The following is an 11,672-nucleotide window of genomic DNA, read 5'->3' on the forward strand; positions in this document are numbered from 1 at the left end:
TTCAATTATTAAATAATAGGTAATTTTGTGACATAGAGTATAAATGAAAAAAATTGGTAATTAAGTTTATTGAACATTATAAGTAAATATTTAAAACTAATGATGGGTACAAAGAGTGGTATAAATTGATAACTTAGTTTGCAAAAATGAATTTAAATGAATTTGCAAAAAATTAAAATAAATAAGTTATAAATGGGTAATTGGGTTACCCAATTCATTTTTTGACTTACCCATTTATACCCATCTAATTAAATGGGTATAAATGAGTTGACTCACTTATACCCATTACCCATTTTACCCAACCCAAACCCGCCCAAGTCACCCATTTTGACACCTCTAGTCATACATCATGTAATTGGCCACGAATTGGATTCTTTTCTTTGCATTTTAACTTGTGAAAATTGTTCAAATATTCTCTCATACTTTAGGAAGTCTTCTAAAGCATCAATTTAAACTTGAAAGACCGCATTCTTCTATTAGCCTCCTATCCCATTTATAATTAGTTTTCACACTCAATATGTCTTGGTTATTATTTTTAGGTAACTAATTACTATTACTACTACTACATTCCGTACTGATACAGATATGAGATGATTTACTTATATTGGCCGTCAAAGTCTTAGAGGCATAGAAAAGTAGAAATGCTTTAATTGTAACATATCCTGATTTGAGGCCAAGATGTGTAAGATCCACGTCACATTATTGCTTCATGGCACAACATTGACATACAAGGAGACAAGTTCACATAGAAGTAATTTTGCAAATAGATTCTATGTAAAATGTCAGTTTGATGAACTAAGGTTCCTATATAATCCTGTTCAATTGATTTCCATAATTTCATCTCTCCAACGTTCCCATCCACCAAGTGGGATCCTTTCTTGAATAGAAATTGGTGCCTTGGCAAGTGGGATTCTTTGTGCTCTGAGTCCTGTCTGAGCTTTACAGATGCAAGGAGCAATGGAAAAGTACCATCGGACACAACCTGTAGTCAACTGCGGAACACTTGAGAAAAAATACGTTGCCTGTTATAGAGCTAAGATACAACTTTCAAGAAGGATGCAAGTTATCTAGCAGGGTTCCGCTAATCCACATCTTTCTGTTGCAAAATACTGGCTACTTTGAACTACAAGCAGCACGGAAGATATGGCAAATTGAGTTCCAAAAGAAGTAAAAGAGCACCTCATTAACATGTCTACAAATTGCTGAATCGGTTGGACAGTTTAAGATCACCAGCCGGCAAGGAAGATCTGTGGCTTTGGCCATCCGAGGCAGAGAGCAAAAGGGAATTCCATCCCGGATGTTTTCATCTGATCTGACTGAATCAGGATCTGGTTCAACAAGGGATCACAGGACTTCATTACAAATGATAGTAAGAGCGAGCTCTCAAGGTTAATGTTGATCTTCGAGTGTAAAATCACTGCAAAACACAAAAACTCAAACTTAAGAAACTCAAGACAGCATGTAAAGAATAAAGCCAGCACATAGTTGCATGACATTTTTGTTGTATTTGAAACACTAAAATAAGAACTTACCATGAAGAGATGAGCAATATCAACAAGTATAGGTGGTAGAATGAGCTTAATAGCCATCATCACAGCGGATGAAATAATTGCAGCCAACAAGCATGCTTGGGAGTCTCGACTAACCACAGCGATATGCTTCAAAACTTGCAGCTTAGACTTGATTGTGTTAGAAGATGCTCTGAAAAAACATCTTCCATTACGAGAAGATTTCTCAAGTTTTAGTTGTAATATATTCAGAATCAAAGTATTTAAAAGTCAAATTGAGTAGTAAAAGAAGAGTAGGATATCTGAACTTACTGGACTCTTAGAACCAAAAACCAATTTGATGACCAACAGCTCTGGAAACTCGTGAAATCTTTCGGGCTAGAAAATCACAACCAACGAAAAGCGAGACAGAAACCCATCATTTACAAGACTTATCGAACAAATCACTGAACAAATGGTTCAAGAAGCTTGATAAATGCGCCTTCAAGGGGCCATTAAACTTTGGAGCCACTGTTTACATCCACAAACTAGGGAGCTGATCACTTTAGCAATCACATCTTACATCCACAAAAGCAGATATATAAAATCAACAAAACAAAACTCCTAGTCACTTCAAAACAGAAAACTGGAAATTGCATGACATTCTTGTTTAGTCAATTATTCAGAAAGCTAAATCAATATTTGTTCTTGTTGTTCTTTTCTAACCTAAATCAACAAGAAGATATCAAATCTTTCTGGTCAGTCTACAAGTACCAGAAGTATCATAGAAACTATATTAGTTTTTGTTCAAAACACTGAAAAAGGAGGAGTTCTATAACAATAATGACAGTGAGTGGCAACACAAGCATGAAAGGAAGAGAGCCTCAGAATTGCCATGAAGGCGATCTCTTTGAGACTGCAAGATGCAACAGGCAGAGCTAATTACAACTATTTTACTTAAATCTCATATGACAACTTCAGTAGAGGATAGTCTACCAACTCTCTACCGCTTGAAAAACATCTTAACATCTTAACCCAACATTAAGTAATGGAAGAAGATTGTTGGTATTATAAATTATCAGACCACCAATTTCACAACCAAAGGCAGTGAGAGTAACTCGATTGACCATTGGATTTAGGTCAAGAGATCATAGCTAAAGAAAGATGATAAATATATTGGAGCAATTATGTCGAATCCCATCATTTAAGAGACATAATAAGAATACCAATTATCAGATAATTTGGAGCAAGATGATAAATATATTTAAAAGAGATCAGAGGAAGCATTTCCATCCCGGTAGAATCTCAAGTTTAAAGTGAAATAGCAGTCATGATGGAAATACAAAAGTAAACTGGAAGTAGCAGACATATGAGATGAGCAAAAGTCAACTGCTAGTTTTTATTTAAAAAAAAAGAATTCTGCACCGTAGATGTAAATACAAAAAGTTTTTCAGCTTTGGCATCGTGTTAAACTGTTGAACTTTTAGCTTTGACAAACTAAAGTTCTAAAATTGCCAATTTACTTCCATAATTCATAGCTTATAAGGTAGTACAATTAATGATTGAGATCTCTAATTGCAACCTGCAATCAACTTGCAAAATGATAATTCTTCAGTCCTTACTGTTACATTACTAGACAACATCTTGGAAACAGACGTTTTAAAACTTCAGATATTTTGCAACAAAATCATCTTACCATACAATATTTATCACCTGATATTGGATAGATTTAAAAGAATTTAGTAATGATTTTACTGGAGTATGTTGTCCTGAAGAAACAAAAAATTAGAAATTGACTCCTAAAATCTTTGTCCATCATTGGCTCTGTATAATTTTCTATGTTCCATCAAACTTTGATTTTGACAATCTATTTCATGAATGTAAACACATTATCAATCTTTTCTAGCAAATTGATAACCAAATGAACTTTTAGAGTACTTAGTTGGCCGAGGAGCTTTTAGATTGAAAATCTCAGGAAGGCATGTTTGCCTACATTCCAATAAAGATAGAAGAGCAAATTTCATGTCATTTTTGAGCTAGGAATCTTACAGAGAGAACGGGTTTCTTTTTGTTGCCTTTGATCTAAAACTAATGAGCAGGAAATAAGGCTTGATACTAAGTACATCTACTAATCCATTTAAAACAAATTCCCTAACGTTACAGTACTTCTTGAAATTTTGCAAGCTTCTCATTGTCAATCTGTTTCTCTAATACAAGCTCTACCGCCAACCAAACCCCCATGATCATGAGCAGAAATTCACGGTAATGATGGCTCTTGATCTTAAAAGACATTACATAAGTTGGGGAAAGAAATTCAGGTGAGCAGTTTGTAGAGGCCAGCTGACAAAGATAGAGCATTTTATCTGGTTTTAGGCACTAGAAAGAAAGAAAAGTGTGCCTGTAGCGTGCCATCCTAATCATTTCTGTCCAATTGAAACAGGATTTGATTCAACAAAGTTTTCAAAAGTTACAAGCTGTGTAATTCAATCAGTAAGTAAGTGCAATTGTAGATTTCTGTTGACATTTAAGCCTGAGATCATTGCAGAGCAGAAAACTCGAGCTGAGACAATATGTGAACAAGAAAGCTAATCAGAAAGTTCAGAAAATTTGACAATAGTTTTGTTCTGTCATTCTTACAGAAGGCTAAAATATGTCTTGTTTGTTATGAAACTAAATGGATAAACAAGTACTGAGTCGTGTTTACAATTACAGTGGTTTGGTTCCAACCACAAAGCAAGTAAGCACAATCATAAGCTTGAAAATAATGATAGGCAATTTGCATTTTACATTGAGGCATTGAGGAACAGTAGAGCTATGGGCCGCTGAGGAACAGTAGAGCTATGGGGATCCACATTTAACTGCTACCAAAACACCAGTTAGTTCTAACTTCTAACTGTGAGCAGTATGCCACAGATGACAATTTGAATCCTAAAACATGTACATCAGCCCCTCATTATCATGACTAAATATCACTGAATCGTTTGGACAGTTTAAAAGAACCTACCCCAATGGATATCTCAGACTTTGGCCATCTGAGGCACAGAGCGAAAGCAAATGCCATCCTAGATGTCACTATTCAACTGAAACAGGATCTTGTTCAGCAAAGAATTGCAGGACTTTCAAAAAGTAAAGACAGTAAGAGCCATCGATTAGGTTCCCTGTTAAGCTTTGTGCTAAAATCACAGCAAAGCACAAAAACTCAAACTCAAGACGACTTTCAGGACAGAATAAAGCTAATGGAAATTTTCAGATAATTGCAGGTTTTCTATCATTGTAACTGAAGCCCCAGAAGGCAAAACTTACCATAAAAAAAAGAAGCAACCAACAATCATAAAAGCAGAGAGAGCTTAAGAGCTGAAAGTCGCAACAAACAGACTTGACCAACTACCGGAATGCTTCAAAATATTCCACTTATACAAGAATGTTGGAAGATACTCCACCAAGTTTTGTGCAAGATTTCTTTTGTTTTATATGTGATATATTACATATTAAAGTGGTTAAAAGTCAAAATGGAGTAGTGAAAGAAGAGAAGCATATCTAAAATTACCAGAATTTTTGAACCAAAACATGAAAGTGATGACCAACAGCTACGAAAACTGCTCAATTGACCATTGTCTTCATGGCTCAAAAGTCAAAATGAAGGAAAAGTGAGTCAGACAACCGACATAGATTACTCTGATAGAGCAATTACTAAACAAATAGTTCAGATAAGTTTGCAAGTTCATTATCAAGAGGTCAAAGTTTAGAGAAACCATTTCATCCCCTTAGAATCACAATTTTAAATAGAGTGAACTGACTTTAGCAATAATAAATTAAAATCCATAGAAACAGACATTTAAAATAAACAAAACTAGACTGCTAGTTGTTTTAAACATTAATAGGATATTTGTAGGAAATGTGGGCCAAAAGTTATTGAGTTCCACCCATATAGATGTTACTGAAGAAGCTTCAAAATTCTAACCTCTGTTTGTCTAATCAAGAGACCACAAAAATCAGCTTGGAAAGTTTTGAAGAAAGGAGTGTCATCAGCATTGCTGATCTAAAGACATATAGAAAATGTTTCACAAATTTTCTGCATATGCTATGAATATAAAATGCAAATGCATTTTCCACGGACAAAACTGCAGAGAACTCATTTCATCCTGATGCAAATTGTGAGTATAAAGCGAGAGCTAATCTTAGAAATAATCTTTTACATTGTTACTTGATTAGTTAATTTGTTTCACTTCTCTTTTATGCAGAACTTGCTTTGGTCACCCAAGAAAATCTTGTGCCTTTGGTTATTCATGCACAAACAAGATATTAAGTCAAGCTTCCATTGAAGACATGTAACCATCACCTATTTATGGTAATGTTTATGGAGTACCTATAACTTTCAATCAAGATACAGAAACCTAAGAATGACGCCAGACGAAATTGAAAAGAACAACTTCATGCAATTCTTCATTTTTGGTCAAGCGACTACCAACATAAGATTTACTCAACATCATATAGACCCAGTAATTTTGGAATAACTATGAATCTTAAAGTAAGAGCATCATTCTAGACATACGATTTTTAACTGCAAAAAGAGAACAGGCAAGCTCATAAAATCATGTTGTATCTCATGGATCTAAGATACAACTTCCAGAAGGGTGGTGAGTAGCTTGCAGAGGCCAACTAACAGACAATAAGCTGTCATAAAGACAGACTGACAATTTTCTACAACTAAATTGCAGCTAATTTGAGAGGCAAGCAGTATGACACAGAATAGCAAATGAGGTCCATAATTGATGAGTTACTACCTCATGTCATGGCCAACAGGTTGAAGGCATCACATTCACACCGTAGATCGCAGGCTTTGGCCATCTCAGTCACTTAGAAGCGAAAGAGAGTGTCATTCTATATGGGATATTGATACGTATGGCAGTAATTAAGCCATTGAGGTCTCCCGTGAGTTCTGAGCATAACACCACTGCAAAATAGAATACTCAAAACTCAAGACAGTGTATAGAAAATCATAAAGCTAACTAGAAAATTCGGGTAATTGCAGGACATTTCTGTTCAACAAATCTTACAGAAAGTTAGAGAGAGAGAGAGAGAGAAAGAGAGAGAGAGAGAGGTTTTGTCATTGATATCAAACCTAAATTAGTAAGCAGATACAAAATCCTTCTGGTCAGTCTACAAGAACCAAGTATTGTCATGAAAATTCTTCCAGTTTGTGCCCAAAACTCCAAAAAATGACCGGTTGAGTAATATAAAAAAAAAAATTGTTGCAACCAAAAAACATGACAAGCAGAGACAGCTCAAGAATCTTCATGAAGCGAATTCGTAGAGAGTAGCAACCAATTGCTACCTCAAGAATCTTCATGAAGGCAAATCTTCATCAAAAAGTCCTGGTGATGATAGGCTTGAGCAATCAAAAACATAGACTGAAAACTTTCTGCAATTAGGTAACAACTAGTTTCAAGGACAAGAAGTCAGGAAAACAAGAGAAAATTTGTAGTAACATAGCAGGTAAATTCTTATTGCTAGACCTCGTGACTGAAATGGCAGATTGACAGTGTGCAAGCTTCGACAATAAGGATATTTGGCTATTTGAGGCAGCAATATGAAAGAAAAGAGGGCCATCATAAACATTTCTGTCCAAGATACTGGGTTTGCAATTGAATGAGCAATTACTGCTAGTTGTTCTAAACGTTGATAGGTCATTTGTAGGAAATGCAGGCCAAAAGTTATGGTGTAAAGAAGCTTCAAAATACTAACCTCTGTTCGTGAAGCTATTCTTCTATCAATCCTACAAAAACAAAGCATAGAACAGAATATGAACAGAGATACAGTAAAACATCAAAGCACGTAACAGAACAGGTCATTCTAATTGATAGTTTCAAGAGTATTACAATTATGTTGTAAGGAGTCAATGAAGAGCACCAATATTTTGGACCTAATAAGAAATGCTAATGCCGCAGCTTTGAAAGATAATAAATAGGACGATAAAAAGGGAAAAGAGAAATTTGTGAGAATAACCATGGGGACTTTTTAGGTTTTCTCACGAGAAGGTTAATCAGAGGGGGAGGTGAAGAGAATGGGAGATTGATTGTAAAGCAAATTAAAAACATAGGTAGGAGGCAATCTTACATGATTGAATTTGATCTGAAGATGAAAGTTGGTTATTAATCAACTTATGCGTAGGTCTTGAATGTGAGAAACTTTGGACCACTGGGAGTCGGGGCCGCTGCTCTCAGGAGTGCATCTTTCTTTTAACAGAGGAGAACCATAAACATCCAGACAGTTTGGTGAGACTTCTCATGGCATCCTCAGAGGGTAGATGTCCAAGCTCTTTGAAACCACGTAAATGCAGTTCTTCAAGAGCAGCGAAGTTTCCGAACCAATCTGGTAGAGCTTTTATACCTCCAAAGTCACGTAGCGTTAGTGACGTGAGAGTGGTCAAGTATTGGATATGAGGTGGCAGGGACTCCGTGTGTGGCAACCCAATTAAGAATAATCGACGGAGTGCGGATGACGAAGAGGAGGAGGAGGATGTCAATCCAGACCAATCAAACTCATTGTAAATTGAAGAATTTTCATGATCATCACCATCATCTGAGAAGGGACCAATTGCAAGCTCCCTTAAGCTGGTTAGGAAACCAAATCCTTTGGGCGTCATGCTTGTTTTCAGTTTGGGACACCTGTATAATGCCAGCTCCAAAAGAGAGGGCGTTCGTTGCAAATCAAGCGGAAAGGAGATAAGATTGCCGCAATCAGTCACCTGAAGCTTCTGGAGAGAGGTACAAGAGTGTAGCATGTCACCGGGCAGATTCGTCAACCCATCGCACTCATCAATCACCAGCTCTTTAAGAGACGTAAAGTTTTGCAGGGGGAGGAGTTCTCTGCATCTGTCGCAGCTATAAAATCGCAAACGCGCTAACTCGGGGAGTGTTATTGCTGACTCGGGGAGTGTTGTTGTTGTTGGCAAATCCATTAACCATCGAGGAAATTGATCACCCATAAAATTCTTAATTACCAATTCCGCCAAATTTGGGTGCGGTCGAAGGCCATCTAACACATCTTCGTCGTTGTAGTCGTCGCCTTCTCGATCATCTGCCCACTTAAGTACCAACTCAAATAGATTTGCCTTTTCAGATAGTTTTGCTTCCTCAGCTCCTTCCTTATCCTTTACTAGTTCCAGATTCCATATCCTCAAACTGCCTTTGAGGTTCTTCAAGCTTCCAAGCTCTCCAATTCGTCGACCCTTCTCTCGGCCCACGTTAAATAACTTTAGTGTCTGAAGGCAAGTCAGCCGTCCCATCTCTAGCGGCATTTGAAATTTTTTATCAAAGGTGTGAAAGTGGAGATGTCTCAAGCTAATCAAATCGCACATCCCCTTCGGAAGAACTTTAAGAAAGTGACTATTTAGCCTCAGTGTCTGCAAATTATAAAGTTTGCAAACAGATTCCGGCAAAGTTTCACTTCTAGAACGCTCAAAGTTGATGTACCTCAAGTGTCTCAGTTTGCCAATTGAGATTGGCAGATTCTGATTTTCTTCACCGGACAAATTCAGAACGTGCAGATTCTTCAACTTCATTAGCATATCATCAGATAAGCTACCCTGACTCAGAAACAATGTATGAAGCAAATTTGATCGACTATCAAGAAGATTTATTGTGCCTTCTCCAAATGAGTCTATTACAAGACAGCGAACCTGATTACTATAGTCTCCTGAACCAGTCCCCGAATTAATGAATCTAGTAGACTTTGACATTATTGATTTTGCGACGTCGTGCACCATATCATGCATTTTATAATACCTTCCCACATCGTCTCTTATTTCTTCCAGCAAAGAACTCTGCAATAAAATTTCCAAGTAATATTCTCCAATTTCCTCCATTGTTTTGTTCTTGAGATCTACTTGAAGGAAGCCTTCTGCCATCCAAAGTTCGATTAGCATATCTCTTTTCATCTCAGTATCCTCCGGAAAAATAGAACAATATGCAAAACATTTCTTGATGGCTGGTGATGGTAGATTATCAAAACTCAATTTAAGTATTTCCATAACACCATCTTCATCTCCACTGAAATTTGAAAGCTTATTCTTCAAAATCAATTGCCACTCCTCTTTTCTCTTCATGCGCAATACACCTCCCATTACACTTGCAGCTAGCGGTAGGCCACCACATTTTTTTATAATTTCCTTTTTCATGACTTGCAGTTGTTCGGGAATTTCTCCACCTTCAATCGCTTTCTTTGTTAGGATAGACCAACAATCGTCATCAGATAGCTTTTCTAACACATAAGGATCATGTGTGGCCAAAATGGATGCAGTTTGTTGTTGACGAGTAGTCACAACACACCAATTTCCATTAGTTGCATTCAGCCCCCGTAACGAATGTAAGAAATCTTCCCACAAGGTAAGGCTTTCGGTCCAGACATCATCAAGAACAAGAAGATATCTTTTTCCCACAAGTTGTTCCCGAATTTTCCGGACGATGACATCCCTGCTGGTCATTCCATCATTTCTTTCCGTGAGTGATTCTAAAATCATTTTCAAAAGCCTTGTCACTTCAAAATTGTCGGACACGCAAACCCAAATTTTTTTCTCAAAATGGCTATCAACTTGACGATTGTTGTATACAGATTGAGCTAAAGTTGTCTTTCCCAATCCGCCCATCCCACGGATGGGAATTACAGAAACGGGTTGTTCTGACAAGCTTAGCAAGGTCTCCACCAGCCTTGTTTCATCCTTAGCTCTTCCTACAACATAATGGCCAGCAATAGAATCCGTCTCTCTATTTAGAGTGACTTTAGCAGTAGTAGAAGCGGGGAAGTTTGCCCTTCTGATCAGTCCAAAATCATTGGCGTCTTTATTGATCTTATTCAACTTCTTGTTGATGTCCCAGATCTTGGAGGCCATTCTCCGTCGGAAAACAATATTAATGTTAGGGGACAGGATGAAGGAGCGTACCTTGCCCACGAGTTGGCGACGAAGAACTTCATAATTCAGCTCGTCCAACAAATTCTCAGCATCAAACGCCACGACCTCCAGCCTCTGGAGCCACAGTTGCACGGCCTGGTCGTCCGTTTGCTTTTCCTCAGCATCAGCCAAGACAGCTTGGATCATGGCAACGGATCCGCTCAGGTTCTCCAAATCCTCCTTGAATTGGAATAACTTGCCAATCCTTTCATTGGCAATGGAAAGTGTCTTCTTCAATGCTAACTCTATTGTGGAAGCAATAAGTGCATCAGCCATTCTTTTTGTTCCTTGGGCAGAGTCCTCAGATCAGAATACTCTTTTGCAGTGGAAGGTTTTAGCTGTAGCTAGAAGCAGCAAGGAACTGCTTTTACTCAAAGGGAAGTGAAGAGAGTTATGCGGATTTTTTGGTGCAGTTCTTCTTTGACAAACTGGGTCGGATGCTTTTGACAAAATATAGTCGTTGCTGGGATTCTGCATCTGCTTTTGATCCACATGCCTGGGGCCCCTGGTCGTGGAAAATTCCACCCAAGAAGGACAAGAAGCTGTGCCAAACAATGAAAGGTCCAAAATAATTTTTTATAAGTGAGAAAAAAAGGAAAATGACAATCATAATTGAGAATCTGACAAATCTCACTAGTTAATTCTTGGGACATAAACATAGTATTAATTTCATCTAAATTGCTGATCCTTGGGGATCAGATTTAAAGCATATACAAGTACACCTTATTTTGTTGGCTTTCTGCAAGGGTTAACTAACATTAACTGTGGCTTAAAATCCTTGAATTTATTTACGGCCCAAAGACTTCAAAGTCCTGAACTTTTTTGCTTTTCCACAAAGTGTAGGAAGTGTTGCAGCAGTACATCTTTGAGAAACTGGGATCCCATTAATTGCAATAGAAATTTGGTTGGCAATTCAGTGGGCCTTGTTAATCAATGCTTAGCTGGGGTTTCCATCTGTTTCTGATTGAAGAACGCCAGCTGGGGCCTTCGGTTGTGGAAAATACCTCAAATTTGAAGTCGAATCAGTAAGCAGACTTGGTATGTAACGACGTAAATTGTCCAGCAACTGGATGCTGTTCTTAGCTCTTTACATTTGCAAAATTGTCAAAATAGTCCCTCGTATTTCCAAAAGTTTTCTAGCTCTTTGAACTTACAAAGAAGGAATTAAGAACTCACATTTTGACGCAAAACGTCTTGCTTATGTCCCATATACGAAATTTAAGTGGTGAAAATTT

General features: G+C 37.4%; 1 protein-coding gene across 5 annotated transcripts; it reads right to left on the reverse strand.

Annotated features, from left to right (window-relative positions):
• Positions 1 to 681: 681 nt before the first annotated feature.
• LOC113736555 (putative disease resistance protein RGA3) lies at positions 682 to 10,915 on the reverse strand. 5 transcript variants are annotated; one of them, XM_072079758.1, is made up of 8 exons: positions 7,605 to 10,915; positions 7,233 to 7,263; positions 6,272 to 6,441; positions 4,492 to 5,102; positions 1,821 to 1,886; positions 1,533 to 1,713; positions 1,180 to 1,417; positions 682 to 992 (listed from the first exon to the last, which is right to left on the reverse strand). In XM_072079758.1, exon 1 carries the CDS (start codon positions 10,711 to 10,713, stop codon positions 7,708 to 7,710), a length of 3,006 nt encoding a protein of 1,001 aa, XP_071935859.1. In that variant the 5' UTR covers positions 10,714 to 10,915; the 3' UTR covers positions 682 to 992; positions 1,180 to 1,417; positions 1,533 to 1,713; positions 1,821 to 1,886; positions 4,492 to 5,102; positions 6,272 to 6,441; positions 7,233 to 7,263; positions 7,605 to 7,707. The 5 variants fall into 5 exon arrangements, with proteins under 5 accessions (XP_071935859.1, XP_071935722.1, XP_071935671.1 ...); XM_072079621.1 differs by having other exon boundaries at positions 984 to 1,417; positions 4,492 to 4,567; XM_072079570.1 differs by having other exon boundaries at positions 984 to 1,417; positions 4,492 to 4,660.
• Between the last annotated feature and the right edge of the window lie 757 nt (positions 10,916 to 11,672).

Source organism: Coffea arabica, chromosome 1c (assembly GCF_036785885.1).
Source record: "Coffea arabica cultivar ET-39 chromosome 1c, Coffea Arabica ET-39 HiFi, whole genome shotgun sequence".
In the NCBI taxonomy this organism is placed as follows: domain Eukaryota; kingdom Viridiplantae; phylum Streptophyta; class Magnoliopsida; order Gentianales; family Rubiaceae; genus Coffea; species Coffea arabica.

Excerpts from the sequence above, each read along its gene's own strand:
- LOC113736555 (XM_072079758.1), bottom strand. The coding sequence starts at position 10,713 with ATGGCTGATGCACTTATTGCTTCCACAATAGAGTTAGCATTGAAGAAG.